The sequence below is a fragment of the Chenopodium quinoa genome, unplaced genomic scaffold (assembly GCF_001683475.1).
Source record: "Chenopodium quinoa cultivar QQ74 unplaced genomic scaffold, ASM168347v1, whole genome shotgun sequence".
NCBI classification, from domain to species: Eukaryota; Viridiplantae; Streptophyta; class Magnoliopsida; order Caryophyllales; family Amaranthaceae; genus Chenopodium; species Chenopodium quinoa.
In genome coordinates, this window is record NW_018744128.1 from 430,025 (window position 1) to 457,765 (window position 27,741).

General features: G+C 36.1%; 3 protein-coding genes across 3 annotated transcripts; 1 reads left to right on the forward strand and 2 right to left on the reverse strand.

Annotated features, from left to right (window-relative positions):
* Window positions 1-2,338: 2,338 nt before the first annotated feature.
* LOC110692681 (receptor kinase-like protein Xa21) lies at window positions 2,339-5,302 on the reverse strand. The gene is made up of 3 exons (XM_021869718.1): window positions 4,474-5,302; window positions 3,129-3,950; window positions 2,339-3,002 (listed from the first exon to the last, which is right to left on the reverse strand). Exons 1-3 carry the CDS (start codon window positions 5,249-5,251, stop codon window positions 2,596-2,598), a joined length of 2,007 nt encoding a protein of 668 aa, XP_021725410.1. The 5' UTR covers window positions 5,252-5,302; the 3' UTR covers window positions 2,339-2,595.
* A 4,605-nt stretch (window positions 5,303-9,907) lies between these two features.
* Window positions 9,908-17,615, forward strand: LOC110692683 (receptor kinase-like protein Xa21). Its single transcript, XM_021869719.1, has 3 exons — window positions 9,908-10,280; window positions 15,959-16,673; window positions 16,767-17,615. The coding sequence occupies exons 1-3, from the start codon at window positions 9,930-9,932 to the stop codon at window positions 17,150-17,152; spliced, it is 1,452 nt and encodes a 483-aa protein (XP_021725411.1). The 5' UTR covers window positions 9,908-9,929; the 3' UTR covers window positions 17,153-17,615.
* An 872-nt stretch (window positions 17,616-18,487) lies between these two features.
* On the reverse strand, window positions 18,488-20,664 carry LOC110692684 (E3 ubiquitin-protein ligase ATL6-like). The gene has a single exon (XM_021869720.1). It carries the CDS (start codon window positions 19,885-19,887, stop codon window positions 18,979-18,981), a length of 909 nt encoding a protein of 302 aa, XP_021725412.1. The 5' UTR covers window positions 19,888-20,664; the 3' UTR covers window positions 18,488-18,978.
* Window positions 20,665-27,741: the final 7,077 nt, after the last annotated feature.

Genomic DNA, 27,741 nt, shown 5'->3' on the forward strand with positions numbered 1-27,741 from the left:
TTCCGCGACTCTATGCCTCTAATCAGGACCCTAAATGTAGGCTAACGTTGTCACTTTGAGTTAAAAAAACAGTGTAGGCTAGTGCATAAGTTACTCCACAACACAAATACATACAACTCCGTACTTTACTATCCATCTCCTAATGTTTAACCTATTTTCATTTTTAGTATGTTTATTATTTAATTTTGTCTCATACTACATACAAAGTATCAGTTTTAGTTGGAATAAACCACAATTTCACTCTTACATATTTGGTTCACCCATTTTTCGGGCTATTATCCACAAGATTTATTAATTCTACCATACTCTCACATATATGAAACCTCATACAACAGACAGAGTATTAAACATTATTACTAAAGAAATGTAGCAACTAAAAATACAGAGCCGAGCTAAATATATGCATAACTAATTACGGTAACAAAATATATTCACATATAGCTTTAACATCTACCATCACCACAGCTTACACACTTTGATTTAATTAAAACAAGAACACAAATTAAAAGGCCTTGGCCTACTAGGCTACGACCTCAAAACCCAACTTGAGGTATTTAAGGTTCAAAATTAAAATTTTAAATTTTCAAATATGGTAAATATGGTGACAAAGTCGAGGCTCAGCACAAACACTAAGAGGAATCTTTTTAGGATTTGAGAGACCATAAACCTCATCCATATCCACTTCTTGAGGCTTCATGTTATTAGGCAATTTCCATGCAAAACCATGAAGAAGATTAGCCAAACTTGTCTCAATAACTTTAAGGCCAAGATTATACCCTAGGCACATCCTTCTCCCCGATCCAAAAGGCAACAACTCAAAATTGTGACCTTTGACATCTATATTTGTTTCACAATAAATCTTTCAGGCCGAAATTCATCTGCCCTTTCATACACCTTAGGGTCTCTTTGTATGGTGAAAGTATTTACAAGCACAATGGAACCCTTAGGAATATCATAGCCTTTAATTTTAACTTGCTCCCTTGCTAGGTGAGGCGCGAGCAAAGGTGCTACCGGGTGTAATCTCATTGTTTCCTTTACTATTGCGCAAACATAAGGCAAGTTTTGTATATCTTTCTCTAGAACCCATTTTCCCTTTCCTATCACGTGGTCCATCTCCACTCTAGCCTTAGCTATGAGTTCAGACATTGCCCACTCAATTGTTGTTGTTGAACTCTCTGTACCTCTGGCAAGTAATTCCTGAAATTCATTTTATGTATAATACTAATGTATAATATAATGCACATGCTCACAAATTACAAATGGAGATGGGATTCACAATAATCAAGTTCAATGTAATTATAAGTCGCTAAAACCATCTAATCACTTTTATAAAAAAATATTCTTCCTTGTATTTAGCCTTGATGAGCAATATTGAAAAGAAGGGAAATTCTAACATGGTGGTCTCCAGGTTTTAATTTTTCTACGTGAAAGACAAACTTTTTTCCAACTCTCTCAAGTGGCACTCTGGATTTGCAAAATTAAGTGTAATGTTTTTTTTTTTTTTTTTTTTTTTTTTTTTTTTTATGGCTTACTTTTATAATTAAAATGGTTAATCTAAGGTTTCTTAGTTTAGAAATTAATTAAAATATATTTTAAAATAATCAAAAGGAAATTTCACCGGCCACCACCACCATCCCGGAAGGCGGCAGCCTTCACCATTCCGACAGCCCAGCCCGCTCCCACCCCCACCGGCGCCTAGACAACCTTTTTCCGCACCGGCGACCCGTCCCCCCCTCCCCTTCCCCCTTACCCACTAAATCCACCCCCTGAAACCCCCAAATACCTAACCCGAAACCTCAATAAACCCTCCCCCACCACGTTAAACCCCAAATCCATCCGGCCCTCTCCCACCTTCGAAACCCTGGGCGACGGGGTTTCGAGGGTGGGGGAGGGTTTTTTAGGGGTTTCGGGGTTTTGGGTTGGGGATTTGGGGTTTTCAGGTGGTGGGTTCAGTGGGTAAGGGGGACGGGGTCGCTGGCGCGGGAAAAGTGTTTCTGGGCGCCGGCGGTATGTGGGGGTTCCGGTTGGGGTTGTGGATGGTGGTGAGGAGGGTGGTCGTGGGTAGGGGGCTTTTTTTAATTTTATTATTTTAAAATATAATTTAATTAATTTTTAAACTAAAAAACCTTAGGTTAACCATTTTAATTATAAAAGTTAGCCATAAAACCAAAATAAGGACACTACACTTAATTAATTTTGCAAAACCAGAGTGTCATTTGAGAGAGTTGGAAAAAAGTTTGTCTTTTATGTAAAAAAAAATTGAAACCTGAATGCCACCATTGTGTAGAATTTCCCCCCCAAAAAAAAAAAAAAAAAAAAAAAGAAAAAAAAAAAAAAAAAGAATAAGTAGATCAGAGTACTAATACTGTATCAAAATATTGTAGGAAGCTGATGAATTACTAACAATAGCCGACTTATCATTGATCACTTATAATTGGCTAATCTAAAATCTTACATTTGCCTTCTTTTATACATACTAGGCAATAAAATACAAACTTGAAATTAAATACTAGTATATACTCATACATATAGAAAATAATTATTCTCAATCAATCAGATCGATACTGCAGTAGTGTCTAACAAATTTCCAAAACTTTAATACATGTATCGGTTGATGATGCGCAACTCTTCAAGAAAAGTATCCTTTGTTACTTGTAGCTCTTTGATGGCATCTTCGATTTTTATTCGTTTTTGTGGTGAATCCACTGAACATTTTACTCCTAATTGCATTAGTGATTTTATGCACTTCATTCTACAGACATTAGTTGCCGAAATTATATCTTGATTCCCATTTCCTGCACCATCACTATCATCTAGAAGCCTAGGGTCAACTACCCTGGACAATCGGTCTGTCGATAATGCTTTCTTTGCATACTTGTGAAGGTCTAAACCCTCCTCGAACATGGAGGAAGTGGGAGATTGTGCTATCATCATTTCTATCAACACAATGCCGAAACTATACATGTCACCTTCCTTAGACACTCTGCTTCCTAGGCCATACTCTGTCCCAATATACAAAAAATATAAGAAAACGTAACAGCTTATTTTGTAAAATAAATAAATAAATAATGATGCATCGTTTAAGAAGCAGAAGTACGAAGTAGTTAATAAATAAGTCATGGAGTTACCGGGAGCAGCATATCCAACAGTCCCCTTAACCGCGACTGAACTAGTAATACGTGAACTTGATTGTGAATGAAATCTAGCTAACCCAAAGTCTCCAACATTAGCAACCATGTCATTGTCGAGTAGAATGTTGGCTGGTTTGAGGTCGCAATGAATTATCGGAATGTCACAATAGTTGTGCAAATAATCCAGTGCACATGCTACATCAATCGCAATGCTTACTCTTTGAACGAGGCTTAAGATATTCTCAGTATGTTGATTGTTGTGAATCCATTGTTGAAGATTTCCATTTGGCATGAACTCGTAAACTAACGCCTTAAAATCATTGCCTCGAAAGTCAGTACTCGAGCAAGCAGTAATGATCCTTAAAAGGTTCCTGTGACGAATATTTCTTAATACTTCACACTCTGCCATGAAGCTCTTTGTTGCTCCTTTGAGATCAAGGCTGATGACTTTCACAGCTACAATCACCTTCTTATTGTGTTCGAGATCAAGGACTCCTTTATAAACCGAACCAAAATGACCTGCACCAACTAAGTTTTCTTTCGAAAATCTCTCTGTTGCTTTCAAAAGCATGTCATAAGATACTTTTAAGAAGGGCAACTTCAAGTTTAACATTGATCCTTGAGATATCTTGTTCTGTTTTTTCCTAAATTGAACTAGGATATATATTAATGAAAGTACCACACCAACCAAAGAAGCTACCGCGATGATTAAGGTGACTACAAAACGTAATTTATGCCGCCTTTTGGACTTGTTTGTTTGGCAATTTGGCAAATGAAGCTTATCCCCACTACAACTTTCTTCATTTCCAAAATATTTCTCTGCATTCAAATTCACAAAAATTTCCATATAATTATATTAGAATCTATCCCTCCAAGTTGAATGATCTAGATAATTATATTGGTAAAAGATAGATAGGACTATCATACGACTCAAGGAGTAGACTCAAAGCTTCAAAGAATGATTAATACCAATTTTTTAGTACTAGCAACATTTCTAATAGACTACCATTTTTTTAGTACTCAAACGCATTGACTTACATTATGGGGCTATGTGCATTGACTTGCAATCTTGCATTATGGACGACTTATAAAGTATTCCTTATTTGATTGGTTTTCTATCCAACCACTTGACAATATTTAATGTCAAATTGTGATTAATCAATAAGACGGATGTTAACTCATTAACAACTTCACATCCTCATCAAGCATATTATAAAATTTAAATTGTTTTTAAAATCTGATTACAATGTATTAACGTTGACAATTCAAGGTATTGAACTATTGACCAAAGTAACATGAAAAAATGATCGAAACTTTAATAGCAAAAGGTATTAGCACTAACCGTTACGGCAACCCTCACCGTCGATAAATCCATCACCAATGAAACCCTTATCACACTGACACCGGAAACCGGAAGCTCCGGCAACTTGAATACAACGAGCCTTTTCATGACACCGGCACTCCCCATTAATCCACCAACTGACCTGAACCGCCTCGAGCTCAAGCCATGTATCATCAGGATTCCCTCCGGAGACAAAACTGTCTACAACAATCGATGAATACAATAAATTACATCGACTGTCAGTGACATCCTCGTACCTCAAAATTTCACCTTCTAAAGTACCATTCTTCGAATCATAACAGCTCATGTTCTCACTCTTCGAACCACAAAATGCGAGCCTGCTCTCCAACAAGCTCGGTGGAATCATGCACCCTATAAAAGGCTTGGCGCAGTTCTGTAAAAGTAGACCGTTGAGATTGGTTAAAGCGTAGTTTTTCCCGAAAAGATGTCGGATTTCAGTTATCGAACGGCTGCAATTTGGAGGGAAATTGAGTATGATGGACTTCCATCTTGTTATGCTTCGTATATCATAACCTTTGAAAAACATTCTACCGTTGGATTTGCAGTCCAACTGAAACTCGCAATTTTCGGAGAATCCGAAAGGGTACTGTACTTTTGTTCCTAAACATGATCTGCTACTGCAGTTTCCTGAAATCTCAATTGCTTTTGTTACTGATATGAAAGTCGTCAAAAGGATCACCAAATTGTAGATTATTACCACCATAATAATTCTATCTACATTTTTTGTGGTGGTTTGCATTTTTCTATTTTGTGCCATTCGACTTGGATTCAGTACTAAAGAACAAAGACTTGACTTTGCTATGGTGTTTTGAAACTTCCAAAATAAAATAATTTTGTCCCTATAATCATTTGATTACGTGTTTATATGATTTTGACTCCATTGAAAAAACGTTTAATGGCACCTCAAAAAGTCAAGTTACTTGTTATTGTTTGCTCTAAGATTTGTTATTTCTTTAACACATTATTACGTCAGTTCAGCTTGATTAAATGTTTCGTCAGTCCAGCGGGTTTTTGCTTTATACCAATGATCGCTCCCATCGGCGGCGTTGTTATTAGCGGTACTATCGTCGACGGGGAGAAGCTCGTTGATTGTTCATTATATTTGACCATGATTTATGCTTAAATTGGCTTGATAATTGCTTGAGATTCTCGGATATTTTGAAAATTGCCAAAAAAATCAATTTAGGGCTTTCTTGTGTGATGTATAATTGTTGAAATTGATTGCCCTATGTGATTGTATGTTGAATTGTGAGCATTTTGATAACAATGCATGTATTTTAGTTGAGAAATGAGCATGTTATGTTATACCCATGAGCTTAGTACGAGGCCTTCAATGGTGGTTCCGCCATTGTTGACCTTTTAATTATTTTTATAAAATAAATTCGATTGTCTAGATTATATCATCTATAATAAGTTGGATGATATCATCTATAAGTTGGATGATGATATTATCTATAAGTTGGATGATATCCTCTATAACAGGATATGATATTATGTATATCAGCTAACAAATGAAGCATATCAGTCAACAAAAGGAACATATCAGCCAACAAAAGATAGATATCAGCTAACAGATTGAACATATCAACCAACAAATGAAGCATATCAACCAACAAAAGGATGAAATCAGGAAACAAAAGCAACAAGTAAGCCAACATATTGTACATATCCTCTATCAAATAATATTCCTCCAACAAACTTTACATATCCTCTATTAAGTAACACATATCCTCCAACAAATTTTACATATCCTCTATCAAATACTACATATCCTCCATCAAATACTACATATCCTTTAATAAACTGTACGTATCCTCTATCTACTAACACATGTCCTATACTAAATACTACATCATATCCTCTATCAAATACTACATATTCTATAACAAACAATATATATCCTACAAAAACTGTACCTATCTTCTATCAAATAACACATATCCTCCAACAAGTTGTACATATCCTCTATCAAATAATACATATTCTATATCAAATTGCATATCATATATATTTGACGCACTAATTGTTTGATGCGACTTGCCGCACCCAATACCTTATCTTTCTTTAATTTTTTTAAAGAGTGGGGTTGATGAGTAAAAAATTAATGAAATTATCAATAACGAGTATTGTGGTGATTAAAATTTCCAATTGTAACATAGAACAACATCAAAATAACAAATTATAAAGATTATTGAATCACATAAAAAGCGACTTTAAAGCTCGGTCAATCTTATTGAAGAGATCAGAGAATCAGAACTTTACTTCTCCAATCTCCATATCAATTATAAAACCTCAATTTAATTGAAAAGGCAATGTAGCAATAACTAGGTACTCCCTTCTCAATATACTATTCAATATTTATCATCTTATTGGACTTTTCTATTCAATATTCATCATCATATTGGACATACTTTATACAAGATGGGCAGATGGCCCGTAAAAGAATATTTAGAATGGTCTGAACAGATGGGCCTTTGAGGAGGATGGGCTTTAAACATTGATTAAAATCACCCAATGGTCCAAGTCAAATCCAAAATTTCTAATCGTTATAGTTGAGGTTGAGCTCAGCTACACATTTATGAGGTCGCCATCAAAATGAACATTTAACATAAAATATGAACATTTTCTAACTGAACATATTTTACAATAATTTCGTATTTCTCAATAATCAAATGTTCATTTTCATGCAGTATGATGTTCATTCTTATAAAATAAATGTTCATTTTCATGTTGTATGTTGTTCATTCTTATAAAATACATGTTCATTTTCTTTTTTAATTAATAAATTTTTTTGTGTTTGTTCAGTTGTATAAAATGTTCGTTTTTATAGTAAAGGATATTTAATTAACATATGCATTAATAATGTTAGACATTAGCATATTGTTCTTTATTAAAAAACATATTGTTGATTTATTTAATTGGTATTAAATCATATACTTCAGTGAATTGCAAGATATCCATTCAAGAGACTTGAACAAATCGAGGTATTTCACTTGAAACTTAAAAAAAATGTTGATGAATAAGCAATAACATTATTATATGTTTATTTTTATTTACAACTGAAATGTTCAGTTATATAATATTAGATGAACAATCCTTTTTTCAGTTTCATAGTTTCTTTATATTACTCTTATATTATTAATGTTCATTCTAGTAAATGTTCATTTATGTTGCGCGACTCTAGGTGGTGCTAGCTGGGCGCGACCCTAGCTAAAAATTTGCCAAATTTTGGGTTTAACAATGGGCCTCATAATGTCCATAGCCCATTACTATCGTAGCTAGTCAAAGTCTTGGGTATCATCCCAAAACTTTGAGATAGAATTTCATTTACTAATATCACTAGCTAGCTATCTTTTCTGAATCCTGAAAAAAAAAAATGTTACTTCGTATTAATTAAATTACATCACCAACCAATGTATGACTATACAAGTACAAAATTACTATTGGCAAAATGGTAACCTCGCTCAACCCAGTGTGTAAAGGCAGCTAGGAAAGAAAATAAATAGAGAAAAGAAAGTAAACTTACCTTTCAATCTCTCGTATTAGTCGTATACTAAAGAAAAATTTAGATCATGATTTCTCTATGTCCATACAATGAAAACGAAGTTAATCTGTACATTTATTATAATCCTATAATGTGAATTGTATTACCTTCCTTTTATAAAGTCATCTTTGTTAATTAACAATAAAGTGTTGTTGCATTTACTTTACCAACCACGTCCTAGTCAACATTCTGTAAATTAATCGTCGTGTTTAATTGCTCTTTGAATTTCGTCCATTATGCATTTTGATACCATAAAACACCAAGCTAGGTACTATAAAAACACATCAAATAGCCTTCACTTGTGATATATTAGAGATTTAGAGCCATGAATATCATCTGCCCATCTATATTCATTATAATCATCCTTTTCTTAAGCCTTTTCTGCTCGGTCTTGTCAAATAGTGAGGACCGTGTTGCGCTCTTAGCCATTAAATCTCAAATTACTCATGACCCTCAAGGAGTTTTAAACTCTTGGACCGACTCCCTTTCGATTTGCGAGTGGCATGGTGTCACTTGTGGCACCAAGCATCCTCATCGAGTCGTTGGCTTAAATCTTGAACACAACAATTTGGTGGGAACTCTATCACCTTATGTTGGCAACTTGAGCTTCTTATACAATATTTCCTTAGCCAATAATACTATTGGAGGATATATACCGCCTCAAATAGGTCATCTCACAAGTTTAAGGTACCTAGCTTTAGAAAAAAAACACCTTTGAAGGCCAAATCCCGGCCAACATATCTCAATGCTTGAACCTCAAGACACTTTGTATAGGAGGCAACCGGCTAACAGGAATCATTCCATCTCAACTGAGCCTCCTATCTTGCTTAGAGGTTTTATCACTTTATAAAAACCAACTCATGGGTGATCTTCTCAACAAAGTCGTTATGAATTTGACATCTTTGCGACAACTGTCTGCATCATTCAACTCCTTTGAAGGAAGCATTCCGCACAATATTGGAGCAATACTAAAAAATTTAACTTTCTTTAGTATTGGAGAAAATAAAATTTCAGGTACTATTCCTCCTTCCTTTTACAATCTTTCTAACCTTCAAGTCCTAGATTTGAGCCTTAATCAACTTCATGGAACTCTTCCCCCGGATATCGGGTTTCGACTTCCTCAGCTCACCATATTCCACATAGCTAATAATTCCTTCCATGGAAATCTCCCGGCTTCTCTCTCAAACCTTACTCAGCTTGTGGACTTAAGTGTCTACTCTAACAACTTCACTGGAAAATTCATATTTAGTGCCAAAAATATGCCTAATTTGGAAAGCTTAGATGTCTCCTCCAACAATTTAGGGACAGGAGAAGTGGGGGACTTAAGTTTTCTACAAACTCTTGTAAATTGTAGCCATTTACAATTTTTGCAATTAAGTTCCAATAATTTTTGTGGGATTTTGCCAGATTTTCTAGGTAACTTGTCCTCTAATATGACCGAGTTAGACTTTGGACTAAATCAAATCTTCGGAACCATTCCCACAGGATTGTTCAACCTCGTAAACTTAGAGCGGTTAAGTCTCCAAGGAAATCGACTAACCGGACATCTTTCACCACTAATAGGAACAAGGTTAACAAAATTACAAGCCTTTAACTGTATGAATAATAATCTCCATGGACCTGTCCCTTACTCGTTAGGAAATTTATCACGATTGAGTTGGTTGTACATGGGCTATAATAACTTTGAAGGTATGATACCCTCAAGTCTAGGAAACTGTACAAATTTATTATGTGTCACTTAATCAAAACAACCTCACTGGAGCTCTGCCTCCTCATCTATTCCATGCTTCGATGATAGTTGAACTAAATTTGCACCAAAACCGCCTACTAGGAGGTATCCCGGTGGATATTGCTCAACTGACAAATTTAGTGGCATTCGACGTATCAGAAAATGCCTTATCCGGCAAGCTCCCTAGTAGCCTCGGTAGTTGCATTAGCCTTGTTGGACTATTTATGGGAGGGAACAATTTCACTGGAGTCTTTAACTAGTTTGAATTACTTGCAACTACCTCGTAACAAATTATCTGGCCTAATTCCGAATTTTTTGACTAACCTTTCATTGATGACATTAGATTTATCTTATAATGAATTTGAGGGAGAGGTCCCTAGAATTGGGATTTTTGCCAACTCTAGTGCCATTATAGTCGAAGGGAATAGGAAACTTTGTGGTGGGATTTCTGAGATACGTTTGCCTAGATGTCCGAAAAGAGAATCAAATAGAAGGGGTAGATTCTCCGTTGCTGTGATTGTTGATAAGTATATTAGGTGACTCGTACTTCGTAGCTTTGTCCGCCCGATCGGGCGGACATTGCCCGGTCTGACCGGGCGGAAGAAGAAGAGGTGCCTGGCAAATTCGTTGAAGAAGCTGCTCTCGCGCCCGACCGGGCGAGCCTTCGCCCGACCGGGCGAGCCTTCGCCCGACCGGGCGAGCCTTCGCCCGATCGGGCAGACCTTGCCCGGTCTGACCGGGCGGTGGGGGTTGGATACGTTGAAGCATTCGTATGGAGTTTTCTTCTCGCGCCCGATCGGGCAGACCTTGCCCGGTCTGACCGGGCGGAGAAGGAAAAATACGGAACGCGGATTTTGCGGTTTTAGGTTATCTTATTTTATTATCTTTTTGCCCAAGTATCTTTTAATTAGGGATTAATATAAAACCTCCCTAATATCAGTATTAGGGTTAAGAGAGACAGAGTGAAAGCCGTTCTTGAGAAATACAAGAATCATCTTTGTAATCTTTGCAGTTTATAGTGAAATCATTCGATCTCGGTGCCCGTGGACGTAGCTATCACATCGATAGTGAACCACGTAAATTCTTGGTGTTGTTCTTATTGTTTGCATTGAATTTCTTTATTGTTTTCTTGTTTGTTTACGACCTTTGCTTCCGCTGTCGCACAACAATTGGTATCAAGAGCTCAGGTTCAATCCTTGGAGAGTTTCTTGAAGATAACAATGGCAGGAGATTCAACAATAAGAATTGAGAAGTTTACCGGGAAAAATAGTTTCGGGCTATGGCAAATTAAGATGAAGGCTCTGTTAAAACAACAGCAGATATGGCGTCCGTTGGCTCCAAAGAGTACTACTTCGGAGTCAGGAGACGGACCGACTGACTCGCAGTTAGAAGTTATGGAAGAGAAGGCACACTCTACCATATTACTTAGTCTTGATGATCAAATCATCACGGAGGTTGCTGATCAGGAAACGGCGGCTGGATTGTGGCTGAAGCTGGAGTCATTGTATATGACTAAGTCGTTGACCAACAAATTATTACTGAAACAGCGGTTGTTTAGCCTCCGGATGCAGTCAGGTACTTCCTTACGGGAACATCTAGAAAAACTTAACTCTATTTTGCTTGATTTACGTAATTTAGATGTTAAAATTGATGATGAGGATGCTGCGTTGATTTTACTTGTATCTCTACCGTCTAGCTTTGAGAATTTTGTAGAGTCTTTTGTTGTTGGTAAGGATTCTATAACCTTAGAAGAAGTGAAGGCAGCACTTCATACTAGGGAACTCAGAATGAAAGCTACGAGTGATAATGGGGATAATGGTAGTGGGTTGTTTGTTAAGTCCGGAAAGTCTAAAAAGAATAAGGGGTTTAACAAGGGGAACAATGCTGGGTCGGGTGCTGGAAACGGCAAGGATGGATCTAGTAAAACTACTACTAAAACATGTTATTACTGTAAAGAACCGGGTCACTTTAGGAATAATTGTCCGGTGAGGAAAAACAAGTCCCAGGCTGCTGTAGTTGAAGAGAAACCGAATGAGAGCTATAATTCAGAGGAAGATTTAGCATTAGTCAGTTCTGCTAGGTCTGATGATTTATCTGATAACTGGGTTCTAGATTCGGGGTGTTCGTTCCATATGTGTCCACGTCGAGATTGGTTTGATACATATGAACCTCGCAATGGGGGTATGGTTATAGTCGGTAACAATGCTCCATGTAAGGTCACAGGTATTGGTTCCATGAGGTTGAGGACTGTTGATGGGCGGAGGTTAACTTTGACTAATGTACGGCATGTTCCTGCTTTAGGAAAGAATCTGATTTCATTGGGTACCCTGGATGAATTGGGGTACAATGGTGTGTTTTCAGATGGGGAGTTGTGTATTTTCAGAGGTTCTGAGTTGGTACTTAAGGGTATCAAAAGGAACACCCTCTATGTTTTTGAGGGTGTTACACTGCCTAGTTCTGCGGTTTGCGCATCTGTATCTCACCAGGAGATGACTAAGATTTGGCACATGAGGCTTGGTCATATGGGGGAGAAGGGGATGCAGCTATTGTCCAAGAGGGGTCTTCTATCCGGGGTCAAGGTTGCCAACCTTGAATTTTGTGAGCATTGTGTGTTTGGTAAGAAACACAGGTCAAAGTTCAGCAAGGGTGCTCACATTACTGATGCAGTGCTCGATTACATCCATTCAGATTGCTGGGGTCCATCTAGAGTTGAAGGTATGGGAGGTTACCACTATTTTGTGTCATTTGTTGATGACAAGTCCCGATACACATGGCTTAGGTTGCTTAAGTCAAAGGATGAGGCCTTCAAAGTTTTCAAGCAATGGAAAGCTTTGGTGGAAAATCGACAAGGAAGGAAGATCAAGAAGCTACGAACGGACAATGGGCTAGAGTTTTGCAAAGACGAGTTTAATCAGTTCTGTGCAGATGAGGGTATAGGTCGGCATCATACTGTCAGGAAGACACCACAGCAGAACGGTGTAGCAGAACGGGTTAATCAGACACTGCTAGAGAGAGTCCGATGCATGCTCTCTAATGCAGGGCTTGGGAGGAGGTACTGGAGTGAAGCTGTGTTAACAGCTTGTTATGTCATTAATAGGGGTCCTCATTCTGGAATTGATTCCAAGATTCCGTTTGAGATCTGGAGTGGTAAGTTGCCTAATTTTTCGAATTTGAAGATTTTTGGTTGTGTTGCTTATTATCATGTTATTGAGGGTAAGCTGGATCCACGAGCCAAGAAGGGGTGTTTTGTTGGGTACGGGGATGGTGTGAAGGGGTTTAGAATTTTTTCACCTTCGGAGGGTCGGGTCATTCTTAGTAGGGATGTTACTTTCGATGAAAACACCATGTATTCAATTAAAAATGCAGAGATTTCAGATTTGAGAAGGGAAGGAGACAATTTATTACAGACAGATGGGGTACTTGAGGTACATCAGTCTACCATTGCTGATTTACCTCGGGTACAATATATTGATGATGATGCTGATGTTCCAGTGCCGGGTACTCCTGAACCTGAGATTACTCCTACTCATTCTAACTCTGGGGATGAGGTGGAGCAATCTAATCAGGGGTCATCTAGTCAACCTGACACCATTCTTGAGATGCCTAAACGAGTTATCAAGAAGCCTGTTAGATTGATTGAAGAGATGGAGGGAAGAAATTGCTGTGTTGATGCGATGACAGGTTATGCATTGAGTGTAGCTGATGATGTAGAGTCATTTGAACCTGCCACATATAAACAAGCAATTAGTTGTAGTGAGTCTGCGCAATGGCTTGCCGCAATGGGTGAAGAGATGCAGTCTCTTTACAAGAACAGAGTGTGGGAACTGGTAAAGGTACCGGAAGGGAGGAAGCTTGTGGGTTGTAAATGGATTTACAAGAAGAAAGAAGGGTTGTCGGAAACTGAGCAAATACGTTTTAAGGCTAGGCTAGTTGCTAAGGGGTTCAGTCAGGTAGAAGGGGTTGATTTTGTTGAGATATTCTCACCTGTGGTTCGACATACTTCTATCCGTGTGTTATTGTCAATTGTAGCACATTTTGATCTTGAGCTGGAGCAGTTGGATGTTAAAACGGCTTTCCTTCATGGCGATTTGGAGGAGGAGATTCTGATGAAGCAGCCCGAAGGATTCGAAGTTCCTGGAAAGGAACACTATGCCTGCAGATTGCTAAAGTCATTGTATGGACTTAAGCAATCCCCCCGACAGTGGTACAAAAGGTTTGATTCTTTTATGGTTTCACAAGGTTTTGACAGGAATTCATATGATTGCTGTGTGTATCATAGTAAGCTGGATAATGGTTCCATGATTTATCTTTTGTTATATGTTGATGACATGTTGGTTGCCACAAAGAATAAATCTGATATTGCTAGATTAAAGGAGATGCTTAACTCGGAGTTTGACATGAAAGACTTGGGTGCAGCTAGGAAGATTTTGGGTATGGAGATCTACAGGGATCGGGCTAGAGGTAAGCTTTTCTTGACTCAGAAAAGCTACATTGAAAAGATTTTGTCTCGTTTTGGGATGGAAAAATCGAAGCCTATAAGTACGCCAACTACTGTTAGTTGTAAGTTGTCTTTGTCTATGTCACCTCAATCAGAGGAGGAGTTGTCTTATATGTCTAGAGTTCCATATGCAAACGCGGTTGGTTGTTTGATGTATGCTATGGTCTGTACTAGGCCGGATATTGCGCATGCTGTTAGTGTTGTAAGCAGGTTTATGGCTCGACCTGGGAGGGAACACTGGCAAGGGGTGAAAAGGATTTTTCGCTACCTGAGAGGGACAACTGATATTGGTCTTGTGTACGGGAATGGTAGGGAATGCTTGGTCACTGGGTACAGTGATTCTGATTATGCAGCTGATGTGGATACCAGGAGGTCTGTGACTGGTTATGTGTTCACTTTGGGTGGTTCTGTGGTTAGTTGGAAGTCTACATTGCAGTCATCAGTTACGTTGTCAACTACTGAAGCTGAGTATATGGCTTTAACTTCTGCAGCTAAGGAGTCTATTTGGCTCAAAGGCCTAGTAGGTGAACTGGGTATTGCACAGGATTTTGCTACAGTATATTGTGATAGTCTAAGTGCGATTTGCTTAGCTAAAGATCAAGTACACCATGATCGGACGAAGCACATTGATGTCAGGTATCATTTCTTGCGTACTGACAAGAGGATTAAGGTGAAGAAGATTGGGACTGCTGACAACCCGGCTGATTTCTTCACTAAGCCTGTTCCGTTTAGCAAGTTTAAACATTGCTTAGACTTGCTAAATATTGATTACTACGTGATGTAGTAGGCCCTGAGGGGCGAAGTTGGGGAGCTCCTGGTGTAGGTGTGTTGGCATTAAGGTGGAGCTTGCCCGGGGCTTGTGATGCAGGTGGAGCATTATGAGTTGTTATACTTGGAGACGAGTATGTGATGGGTCTTGGTTGAAGACTTATCGGGATGTATGGCTTATGCATGAGTCCTGCATCGGGTTTGGCTTGAGATGTTTTTTCACTATGTCTTGATGGGGTCGTTTGCTGACTACGAGTTCTCGTCAAGGTGGAGATTGTTGATAAGTATATTAGGTGACTCGTACTTCGTAGCTTTGTCCGCCCGATCGGGCGGACATTGCCCGGTCTGACCGGGCGGAAGAAGAAGAGGTGCCTGGCAAATTCGTTGAAGAAGCTGCTCTCGCGCCCGACCGGGCGAGCCTTCGCCCGACCGGGCGAGCCTTCGCCCGACCGGGCGAGCCTTCGCCCGATCGGGCAGACCTTGCCCGGTCTGACCGGGCGGTGGGGGTTGGATACGTTGAAGCATTCGTATGGAGTTTTCTTCTCGCGCCCGATCGGGCAGACCTTGCCCGGTCTGACCGGGCGGAGAAGGAAAAATACGGAACGCGGATTTTGCGGTTTTAGGTTATCTTATTTTATTATCTTTTTGCCCAAGTATCTTTTAATTAGGGATTAATATAAAACCTCCCTAATATCAGTATTAGGGTTAAGAGAGACAGAGTGAAAGCCGTTCTTGAGAAATACAAGAATCATCTTTGTAATCTTTGCAGTTTATAGTGAAATCATTCGATCTCGGTGCCCGTGGACGTAGCTATCACATCGATAGTGAACCACGTAAATTCTTGGTGTTGTTCTTATTGTTTGCATTGAATTTCTTTATTGTTTTCTTGTTTGTTTTCGACCTTTGCTTCCGCTGTCGCACAACAGTGATCTTGATTATTACAGTGGCTTCGTTGATCGTTGGTGTATCGATAGTGGTATCAGTATACTTCCTGCTTTGTACGAGGAGGAAATCCGATAAACTGTCTCATACATCATTGTATAATGCGGAGCACTTCTCTAGAGTATCATACGCCATGCTTCTACAAGCAACAGACAATTTCTCAGAAGCAAATTTACTTGGTGCTGGCCATTTTGGTTCTGTTTATAAAGGAGTTCTTGATATAGAGGGCAGTATGGTTGTGGCTGTTAAAGTAATCAATCTTGAAATGGAATCAGCTACGAAGAGTTTCATGGCTGAGTGTGAAGCATTGAGAAATATCCGTCATAGGAACCTTCTTAAGATTGTCACTGCTTGCTCGAGTACTGACTTCCAAGGTAATGATTTCAAGGCATTGGTTTACGAGTTCATGCCAAATGGGAATCTTCAACAATGGATTCACACCGATCAACATGAGAAATCTTTAAGCCTCCTACAAAGAGTAAACATCGCAATTGATGTGGCATGTGCACTAGATTATTTGCATAGCAGCTACGACGTGCCTATAATTCATTGTGATCTAAAACCAAGCAACATTCTGCTCAACAGTGATATGGTTGCTCATATTGGAGACTTTGGATCAGCAAGAATTTATTTCGATACAACTGCAAATAATAGTAGCTCAGTAGCTGTTAAAGGGACAACTGGTTATGTTGCTCCAGGTAATAACAATAACTATAACGCTTAAGCACTAAATTTCATGAGTTAATTTTCGGAATTCTATTCTCACCTCTAAAATGTTCTGTTTTGGACAGAGTATGGCCTAGGAAGCAAGGTATCTAAGGAAGGTGACGTTTACAGTTACGGCATTGTGTTGATAGAGATGATGACTACAAAAACTCCTACTGATAGGATGTTTGAGGAAGGTTTAGACATGCATAATTTCGCAAAATCGGCGTTGTCTGAGCATCTGATAAACATAATTGATCCAAGGCTTCTAATTGATGGTACTAGTGCAAGCAATAAAAACGAAGACCAAAAGTTGGTAGGAAATGAAAGCACTAAAATGAAGTGCTTGAAGTCTCTCATTGAAATCGGAGTAAAATGTTCGGTGGAAACACCACAAGATCGCATGAGAATCAAAGATGCTATCAGAGAGTTACAATTGACTAGGGACATGCTTCTTACAAACTGTGTATAAGTATCCCCTGCATAGTAAACTTCAAGTTACATTGTATCTTTTATTTGATTTTTAATACATAGTATCCAGAGTATTCCTTATATTCATATGAAAGCCGAATTTCTTCACCCACAAACATTTAGGTCAAATGCAGGTAGGTCATGTATTGTATGTGTTACAAAACATTGACAAAAATATTCCATAAAATCAGATTGTGTGCAAGTATTTCTATTTTTTTTGAAACTGGTGTTGGACAAAGGGAGAATAGGAGAACAACTATTATATTTTCTTACCATTGTTTTCTTTTACCTTACGGAGTATCTTTTAATTACAATGACGAATGTCAAATTAACTAACAAGAAGTCAAGAATTAAGGTGCTTAATCATCGCAATCAAAAGATTGATACATACTCAATTTCCTTAATGAGTATTTTGCAAATAATATGTCAATTTTATATAAAATGAAAACATTGCAAGTAAACAAACTCACAAAAAAAAAAAAAAAAAAAAAAAAAAAAAAAAAAAAAAATAATAATAATAATAATAATAATAATAATAATAATAATTATTATTATTATTATTATTATTATTATTATTATTATTATTATTATTATGTTGAGAGCAATATAATTATATAAATATCCTTCAGAGTTGGTTGCGGTGTACATGATTTCTCAATTTAACCGAAAATTTAATGTTATTTGTTTGGGGTGCTTTTTAAAAGTCCTCCCAAATTTAATGTGTGATTATTTAATAAATGACTAATCAATTATATATATCAATGCATGTCAAGTGCATGGGCGGATCCAAGGGAGCCTACCCGGGACTTGGCTTGCTCTTTGCCAAAAATGTGTAGTATTTCGTATTAATTATTGTAATAGATAATCCGTATTATTGTTAATATCACTACAATTTAAAAACGGAAAACAAATATAAGCCTTAGAATTTCTTAGCAATACGTGAATGATTTCCTACGAAATGTGAAGGAGAAAATATTTTCTAAATTTAAGAAGTCATATTTAGAATATAGGATCTGTATAAACTTAAGTTATGATTTGTTATATTCATCCCAAAAACAAAAGAAAACATAAAGTAGAGAGAGAAGCTTTAAGAGAATTTTTTAGAGAAAAGTCTCGAGTGTATATGGTTGTGAGTTATAATAAGTGTTGTGAACACTTGTGTATTATTTATCTTTTTCAATAAATTTTGCAGCATAATTAGGGATACAAATATTTGTTCATTTATTTGTATTATTCAAATATATTTTTTATTCCCACTAATCTGATTCTAAAGGAAATTTGCATAGTATTTTCTAACAATTATGAGTTGTTGAGTTGGTTTTATGTCATTGAAAATGACATGGTAAATTTCGTAACAGACATCATAACAACGATTACAATTATAATAAGATAAGGTTGATACTATATGTATTATCGATGTATACAATTCACACTAATTAAAACTTGTGCTCCTCCACTACTCGCTCCGTATAATTTACTCAAATTATAGAGTAGTTTGGATCACACTCATTGTACATTATTCTAACATGGTAGTATATACAACATTTTCTAATAATTCATTTGTCCCAATGAAATGAACAATAATTATATTCTATACAGATTAAATTTACACCTCACCATGAAAGAAATAGATTAACTAATGTAACTTGGGAAATTAACTAACCCTATAGTAAAATAAATAAACAATAATATACAATTATCGAATTATGAAAAGGGGTCTAAGGTCTAGCTAACACTCAAACAGGAAGCCGAGGCAAACCCTCTACCGGTGTTACAACCGTGCCATAAAACCTCTTAGACCCCGAACCTAAATCTCTGTCACCACCGTTATTTTTTCGATGTCCACCTAAACGAATGCCCGAAAAATCGTCCGTAACGACTACTTCCACTACCTTCTCCGCCACCATTTCGATACCCCCGTCGTGAACTCGACACCCGAGGCAAAACCACCAAGCTAGCTGACCGGTTCAGCTTCGGCCTAGCCACCATCAACTGCTTCCGAACCTCATCCGGTAACCGAAGCGTAAACCGCTCATGATCCTCACTCGATCGAACCAGTGAGTGACCCGTTGAGTGCGATCTCGGCACTCTCCCCTTCGGTGGCATAGGTAGAACCGTAATCTCCACTTCATAGCTCGTCGTTCTAGACTCACCTTCCGCCAAGTGAGGATTATCCTCACTCGACGACTCGTGTGCGTCAGGAACAAGCTCAGCTCGGCAAACCGGGCAAGTAGTATGAGCAATAAGCCAAGCGTCAATACACTCAGGATGAAAAACATGATCACATTTCGGTAGCAAACGCAGCGTTTCATCCTTTTCGAACTCATTAAGACAAACCGCGCACTCGAGTGACCCTTTACCGATCTTCAACTCCTTTACATCAGAGTATAAAAATGTCGGGAACGTGTCGATCACGGATCGGTCAAGTCCCCGTTGGTTAATTCTTACTATGTTACCGTTTCGGGCGATAGTGGTCGTATCGCCCGTACTATTATTGGAACATTGTTGGATATAGATGGAAATACATCCGGTGATGAAAAACCCAAGGACTAAAACAATCACAATTAGAGCCATTGATGGGCTTACTCTACTATTGTCCAACCCATTATAATCGTTATCCGGTGAATTTGACGATTGTTGCGCATACACCGCACGTGTCGGTATCATTAGGAGGATTAACAGAAATGAAATAATAGTATAGAGGTTGTTGGTAGTGCAGCAATGGCGGGTCTTCATTTGGAAAGAGAGAAAATAGTTTTTTTTTTTTTTTTTTTTGGGTATTTTTATTTTTAAGTGTTACTAAAAACATTAAAGTTTTTAAAGAAGGGTAGGAGTTGTCGTGGGAAGGAAGAAAGTGGGGTCCAAAGGAGTCTTTGCTTTGGCATGTGATGACGTAATAAGTGAGGAAGATTTTGATAGGCGGCTTTTTTGTGATTAATCCGACGGCGGTGATGCGAGTGATTTATTATAAGGAGAATTGGAGGATTGACTTTATCGGATATGTATGGGAGTTGAAAATTGACTTTCTAGATAAATCTCGAATTTATTGACTAATATTTTATTACATGTAGTCATGTATCAATCTATTCTAAATTCAACCATGCATGTTTTTCTATTTTGTTGATGTAAGATGAAGGTTCCAATGAGATATTAAAATGAAGATCGAATAAGAAATATCCTTTTGTAATAAGATTATTGATCTTATATAACCTACCTGTATGATCGGATAGTTGGCTAAACGTTCTAGCTTGATGCTTCGAAACATCTACTTTTAATTGTGATGGTTATGGTGTGACAACACATGAATAATGCCTAAGAAGGGAGGACTAAATGTTGTAGTTCATATTTGAAGAGGACCGCAGCTGCCATTAGTAGAAGAAAAAGATGGAATATTTTGAAATAAAGGAAAAGGGTGAGAAATGGAGTGAAGATGACATTTGCTCTTTTAGAAGGGTTGTTCAATGTTCATTGCATGGTCTTTTTAATAAGTTTATTTAATCAAGGTTTTTAAATACTTAAATGGGATAAACTGCTTTATAAATTAGTTCACGAGTTTGCTTCCAAGATAGTGTATTTTGGGTAAGAAGGATGCTTCCAAGTCACGCACTCTTTTGAAAATATGATTGATGTTATATAATGCTTCCACGCTGCACCTCTATTTATAAAATACTTGTATGAATGTTGATTTTTCATTTGTTGATACATATACATCTTCGTTCCACTCTTACTACTTCTATACTCTCATAATTATACCATATAAAAAAAGAAATCTTGTATTTTACCCCCATAAAAATCATTTTAAAAATCCTTAATTAAGTATTTAAAGTTTTACGTTTGTTAATACACAAATTTATTAACCATTAATATATTTAATTACTTTAAACAATTAATCTACTTGTAACGTTTTGACGTTTTCACTATTTATACTATATATAATTCACTTTACCTTTTTATTTTGGGTAAGAAGACGGATTGTGATAAGACCTCAACCATCATAGTTTTTTTTTATCCAATATTTGCGGGTTAGACACGTTGAAAATGAGGGGGAAATCCGGAAATGTAATGGATCTCCACCCTTAAAGTGTCTTTAATGGGATTGAACCTCCAACCTTAAAATTACAAGGTGTAATCTTTTTCACAAAACCAAGTTTAACTTGTATATAATTCACTTTTACTTGCTTTGATGATTATAATTAAGGAAAATATATTTGTGAATTTTGTCATATTCGTCTCAAATTATATTTTCAATATTTCATAATTTAAATTTTTGTATAATTGTAAAAATAATAATTATAATATAAGTGGTTAAATAAAGCATTGACAAGTGTGAAATGAAAAATATTACAAGTAAAAAAATATCTCTAAATAAAAATATAAATCTAAATTTTTTAGAAATAATATTTGATAGAGTATAAAATATATTTCTAGGCCTCAATTATCAGCTTAAGCTTTTAATTGAGTAGGTCCTTTAATATGGTATCAGAGCCAACGTGACACATGTAAATAATCTTGGACATTACTAGTTTGTATATTAATATCAAGACAAAATTTACAAGACCTCACAATACTAAATTTATCCTTGTATAAAAATTACAATAAATAGGCAAAGTAGGGTGTAAAAAATTGTCTTTCAAATTGACCCTAATCTAGTACTTCCTCCGTTCCATTAATAATGCAACAAAGATGAAATTACGCATCCCAAAACACATTTTATATGTTAAATATGTATAATTCTATATGAGTAAAAATTATAAAAAGCTGATATTGTGTAAGTATTTTACGAGACGAATTTAACAAGGTCTCATATGAATATATTTTACTTAATATATAAAGCATAATATGTGATCAAACAAGCATGATAAATAGTGCAAAAATCCAGCTGTTGTAATATTACTAAAACGGAGGAAGTATTATATATTCATTAAATTAACCAAAACAAGAAGTCATTTTACATGTGGACTACCGGCCTGCTCACAGTTTTCTCGTAAAGCCCGGCCCAAGTTGGTCAATTGCAAGGCGACTTTGGTAAGACCAAATCCTATCCACCCAATTAACCAGGTAGGCACTGGCTAAATATGTGGTCATAACAATCTTTTTTACATGTTTAAATTGTTTAATTCATCTCTTTGATCCCTTAAGCACAAACTAAACAAGCCCAAGAGAGAAGGCACATCAAAAAAGTTCAACCAATTTGTTAAACTCTAGATGCTATTGGGCCAATGAATTTCATTATTAAATGAGACATATGAGAGATTGAGACTTTGTGAGGTAGAGTTGTCAAATTGGATATTTGGTTCGGATTCGGATCGATAACGTGAATTATTTGGATCATATGTTTAGTTTACTAATCCAAATCTTTTATTATGATATTATCCAAATAATTCACATGGCCCATAAACTGTACTACTGTAGTAAATTAAACATATAGCCAAGAAAGGTAGTTTTTAAGGCCAATAGCCCATAACATTATAACACCAGTATGATTTGAGGAACTTAAATGTCAAAATTGATTTGTATAGCCCTAACATTATTTTAAAGTCGGGTTTTAACAATCACGTCATATGCATTTTCATTGGGTTGAATTGGGTAATTGGTTGTTATTGGGTTAGATGCATATTCAGTCTGATTTAAAGTTTGTAAATTCAAATCCCGTGTGTCTAGATATTTTTAGGTTGGTTACGGATCGGTTTAGATCTTAATTTCATCGACTAACTAAATAGTTGGTTAACATCAGATTGGTTTGAATCAATTTCTTAAATATAATAAAGTTGGATTGGATTTCGATTTATCTTAATTAATTTCTCAAGTCGGATCACTTTTTAACTGCTCTATTGATAGGGAGATTAGCTTTGGACTTTTGAATCTCCTCTCTCTCTCTTTCTCTCACGTTGACATGTTGGAAAACTTCCAAACTGTAGTGTTTCCCCAATAAGCATCAGAGATTGAGTAATAATTATCAAATTAAACAGACAAGATTATATATATGTTAGCAACCCAACAACATTATAACTACACCTGAGATGGAACACACTATACTTTGTCTTAGATTTGCTCTTTATTTTCCTACTCAACCCACCAACTACATATTTTAGTTAATCTTTATTGACACAAATTAGTTGAGTACATGTGAACCATAAGAATAATTATGAAAAAAATTAATAAATCAAAGTGCACAACATAGATTTTCATAACTATAGTCCATCATTCAAAAGTAGATTTAATTAAAAAATAAAAAATAAAGGAAGCAAAGTTAGGACTTGCACGTCGACACGTCGTTTTATTGGGTGCAACTTTACATTATGTAATTAAACAATGGCTTCAATAATATTATCTACACCCATCTAAATATAATAAAATGGCTTCAATAAAGCCGCTACTTATGCAAGTCAGCCTTATTGTATTAGTTTTGTAAGCCAGGTCAAATATTGTTAAGGAAGAAAGAATTATTAATAATTTAAATGGGGAGCATACTACATGATCTGTTAAGCTATAGTATTTTGATTTCATGTCAATTCTTAATTTTTGTGGAGATTTTAAGGGTACCGAATTGCATGTATACACATATGGGAGTATGTAACTTATATGTGGTCGTAAGGTCAAACCTTCTAAAATGCAGTATTTAGGGATGAAGATCTTTTACCCTTTTTCTTTTGGAATTAATGTTCCACTTTAGTATATACTAGCTAGGATTAGCACAATACCACTCACAAAGAACTGATTGGAATAAAATAAGGCAATTATTATTGATAACAGGGAAAATTGGATACCCAATTAGTTGGAGCAATAAAAAAAAAAAAAAAAAAAAAAAAAAAAAAAAAAAAAAAAAAAAAACATCAAGTAAATCAAACGCGTTACACCACGACCTACCTGGCCAACTCGTGTGTGTGCATAGTATACAGTAATCCTTTGCCGAGGAGGAAAACATATACTTCATATAAACAAGGGAGATGTCTTTTAATCTTTCTTTGTGGGACAAGAGACTTTTCCAAAATAAAGCCCATGGCAAAGCTTTAATTTGTGGTTTTTACCTCCAACAAGATATTTCAACATTCATATATTTTGAGATAGGAGCCAAAACATAACAATTGGTTATTTCTCTGACTTTAGATGACATGAAGCTAGGGTCAAATCTCACCAATCTCAAGCTAGAACAGATCTTCCTAAATTTTCCCCTTTATAATGGATCTTCTCCTATCCCTCCTAGTGATTCATGATCTTCATTCCCATGTTGTACGATGAAATACGGGATATTTTTCACCGTACAGACAAAGCACGCCATATGTGCCTAAACATTATAGAGTACCAAAGAGTGAAAAGGTAGCAAGTCCTTCCATTTACAAGGTCACACACTCACACAATAGTACAATATACATTCTATTGACATTTTTTGGTTAGTTGTGCTAGAGTCATGTAAAAAGGGTGCACCATATGATTGATGTACTCTATCAAACCTTGGTCATTTATACTAGTATAAGATATGAATAAGGAATGTTTTCTTTCATAATAACGGAATTAATCGATTTAGTGCGGGGAAAGGGACGAGGAGATCGAACAAAGTGGGTCGAAGCATGTGGTAAAGGAAAATTAAAGGTGAAGCAAAAGAACATGAATGGAAAAATCCAGCTAGAAAGCCAAAAGAAGAACAAATAATGAACTACTATCTACTATTAATGCTACGTTTATGGTTCGTAATTTTATCATAATTTTATGTATACTTGCTTATAATTTAGTGGTCTACATTGCATCCAACAAACCACATTAATTAACTCTATATATTCTCTTCTTTATATTTTCTCCCCTTTATTCACTTTGAAAAAATTCTAATTAGTATATGAATTCAATTTCAAAATTATTATTATATACCCAGTACTAGAAGAGATAGAATAATTTGTTTCCAAAACATATTCTTTTTGCTTGTTGAAGGAATCTGTTTGCTGATATCCAATTAATGAAATCACAACATTTGGTGCATGAGAATGTTTGAATTTCCTTTTCTCAACTCCCATTAATTGTATTTTAAAATACACAAACTATTGGATGCGACAATCCGCACCCAACAGTTCGTGCGACAATGTTAACCCTAATTGAATGATCTTCAAAGCATTGCCGGAAAAGTACGCCAAGAAACTCCGTATCTATTGCGACGAAGAGTAATCATCGATCAAAGATCGAATCAAGCAAAACTCATATTCAAGATTATCAGACCATACCTCACGGATCTTAATCGATTGAACAAAGGCCATGAAGAATCCAGAACTTATTGAATTGTTAGGGTTCCTCAATCTGCGTTCTTCAATCGGCTGCGGTTCACTGGTGAGGTGCAATTCGGTCGCAGCTGTTGTGGACGGTGGTGAGGTGCGATTCGCTGGTGAGGTGTAGGTCGCAGGGGACTAGGGGAGGTACAATTACGTACAATCGTGGCTATTATGGATGGTGGTTGTGATTGGTGGATGGTTGGGCGGCAGTTGGGCATTTGGGGAGTAGCCGGTGGTTTGTGCGATTGTTGGTGAATTGGGATTTGTTGTTGTACGTGAATGGTGCAGTGGGTTTGGTGGACGGTGGGATCGGTGGGTTGGTGGTTGGCTGTGGTGCTGTGACTTTGGGGATGGTGAAGAGAGAGGGAGTGCGTGAGTTTGAATTTGGCTGATACATTTGTGTCATTGGCTTATTTTGGGTTGTTGGCTTATTTTGGGTTGTTGCCTTATACATTTTGGGTTCTTGGCTAATAGGTCATTCATATTAGCCATTCAAATGAACATATCGGCCTATTGATGTCTGATATCAGTCCACATTAGGACCATATCAGACATTAATAAAAAAAACGTATCAACCAACAAAAAGAATATATCAGTCAACAAAAGATAGATATCAGCCAATAAGAAGAATATATCAGCCAACAGAAGGAACATATCAGCCAACAAATAAAGCATATCAGCCAACAAAAGGATGAAATCAGCAAACAAAAGCAACAGGTAAGCCAACAAAATAAACATATCAACCAACAAAATAAAACATATAAGCCAACAATTAAAATATATATATCAGCCAACAAAATAAAGATATCAGCCAACTTAAGAAATATATTAGCCAGCTGATGTCTGATAGCAGCCAACAAAAAGAATATATCAAAAATTAAACAAAAAACATATCAGCCAACAAAAGGAATATATTAGCTAACACAAAAACCATATCAGCTAACAAATGGAAAATATCAGTCAATACATGAAACATATCAGCCAACAAGTGAAATATATCAGTCAAGTCTGCCGCACAGAAATTTTCACGCAGCAGTACGCACCCAATACCTTCTCTTTAAAATATCTCATTATTCACATCACAGATGAAAATATATAGGTATATCGTGTTAATTATTATGTTATTTACGTATATAAATCATATTTTGGATAGCATCCAGTCAACAACTTACACCCTCACAAAATATTTATAAACTTTCTTTTTTCATAATTTCCCACATTTGTATAAGCCAAAATAACATATAGTAGACCATAATGCCTTTATTAAATTAATATTCTCTTCTTTAGAGAAATTGTCGTTTTTCTTAAAATTGAAATGATATGAGTATCTTTTCCGGGAACACCGTGTTAATTTGGAGGGGAGTATAGGACATCCTTTCGTCAAGAAAACGCCAATTATTTAATGTTGAAGATTTTTTTTTTTTTTTTTTTGGTGTAAAAAAATATCCACACACTAACAGACACTTAATTTTGGGGTTTTGGGTGGCAAAATGTCTTTAAATCATTAATTTTTCCAACCATTTTTTTTCTTTCGAAATGACTAATTGTACGGTACTCCCACGATTCTTCTTCTCTATATTGTTGTCGTCGTTGTTATATTATATACATTCCCATAATTATTCATTTTCATTATTGTTGCAATCTAGGATGAACAAATTGCACATATACCCTTTTTCAATATTTTCGTAAATCAATTCACAAATTGCAATTACAACATGACGGCATTCTACATCAAAAAATAATAATAGTATAAAAGTATTTCCACCCTCTTTATTCGGAGTATTTTTTATTTATATAATGAATAATACAAAAGGAAATGTTTATTTGAAGGTAGTCTAAGCTTATATAAAGAAAACTAGTAAATAAAACAGAGGTTGTCATTTTTTAACATATCCTTCTTAGGATGAAGAATTATATTTTTTCTTTCAAGATTTCATTAATGATTTAAAAAGATAATAAAAATCCTAAACAATAAGTGGGTATCAAATTATCTTTCACTACTGGTTTACTACTATTGTAACACATACATGCACAAAAAGCAGCAACAACTACCACATTCAACTCCGCAAGTCTTAGAGAGCGATGTTCTTTAAAATATACGAGTACTTTGTATTCTCCTTGCCTCTTCTTCTAAATCGTAAAAATGCAGCTACACAAGTATATATGTACTGACTAGGAAAGTGATATAAGTACCCAATTTTAATTCAAAAACTTTAAGAAAAGTGATTGATTATAGGTTTATAACATTTGCAGGTATGATTTTATGGTACACAATGTATAACCTTATGAATTATATATAATTTTTTCTTAAAAAAACTACTTTTTTTATGTTGAA

Bases quoted from the DNA above. Each gene is read 5' to 3' on its own strand.
- LOC110692681 (XM_021869718.1), bottom strand. From the start codon at position 5,251: ATGGCACAAAATAGAAAAATGCAAACCACCACAAAAAATGTAGATAGA. The intron at 3,951-4,473 runs GTTAGTGCTAAT...ATTTGAATGCAG, and splicing joins CGGTGAGGGTTGCCGTAACG to AGAAATATTTTGGAAATGAA. The intron at 3,003-3,128 runs GTAACTCCATGA...ATATTGGGACAG, and splicing joins TGTTGGATATGCTGCTCCCG to AGTATGGCCTAGGAAGCAGA.
- LOC110692683 (XM_021869719.1), top strand. From the start codon at position 9,930: ATGCCTTATCCGGCAAGCTCCCTAGTAGCCTCGGTAGTTGCATTAGCC. The intron at 10,281-15,958 runs GTGATTGTTGAT...TGTCGCACAACA, and splicing joins GGGGTAGATTCTCCGTTGCT to GTGATCTTGATTATTACAGT. The intron at 16,674-16,766 runs GTAATAACAATA...TGTTTTGGACAG, and splicing joins AACTGGTTATGTTGCTCCAG to AGTATGGCCTAGGAAGCAAG.
- LOC110692684 (XM_021869720.1), bottom strand. From the start codon at position 19,887: ATGAAGACCCGCCATTGCTGCACTACCAACAACCTCTATACTATTATT.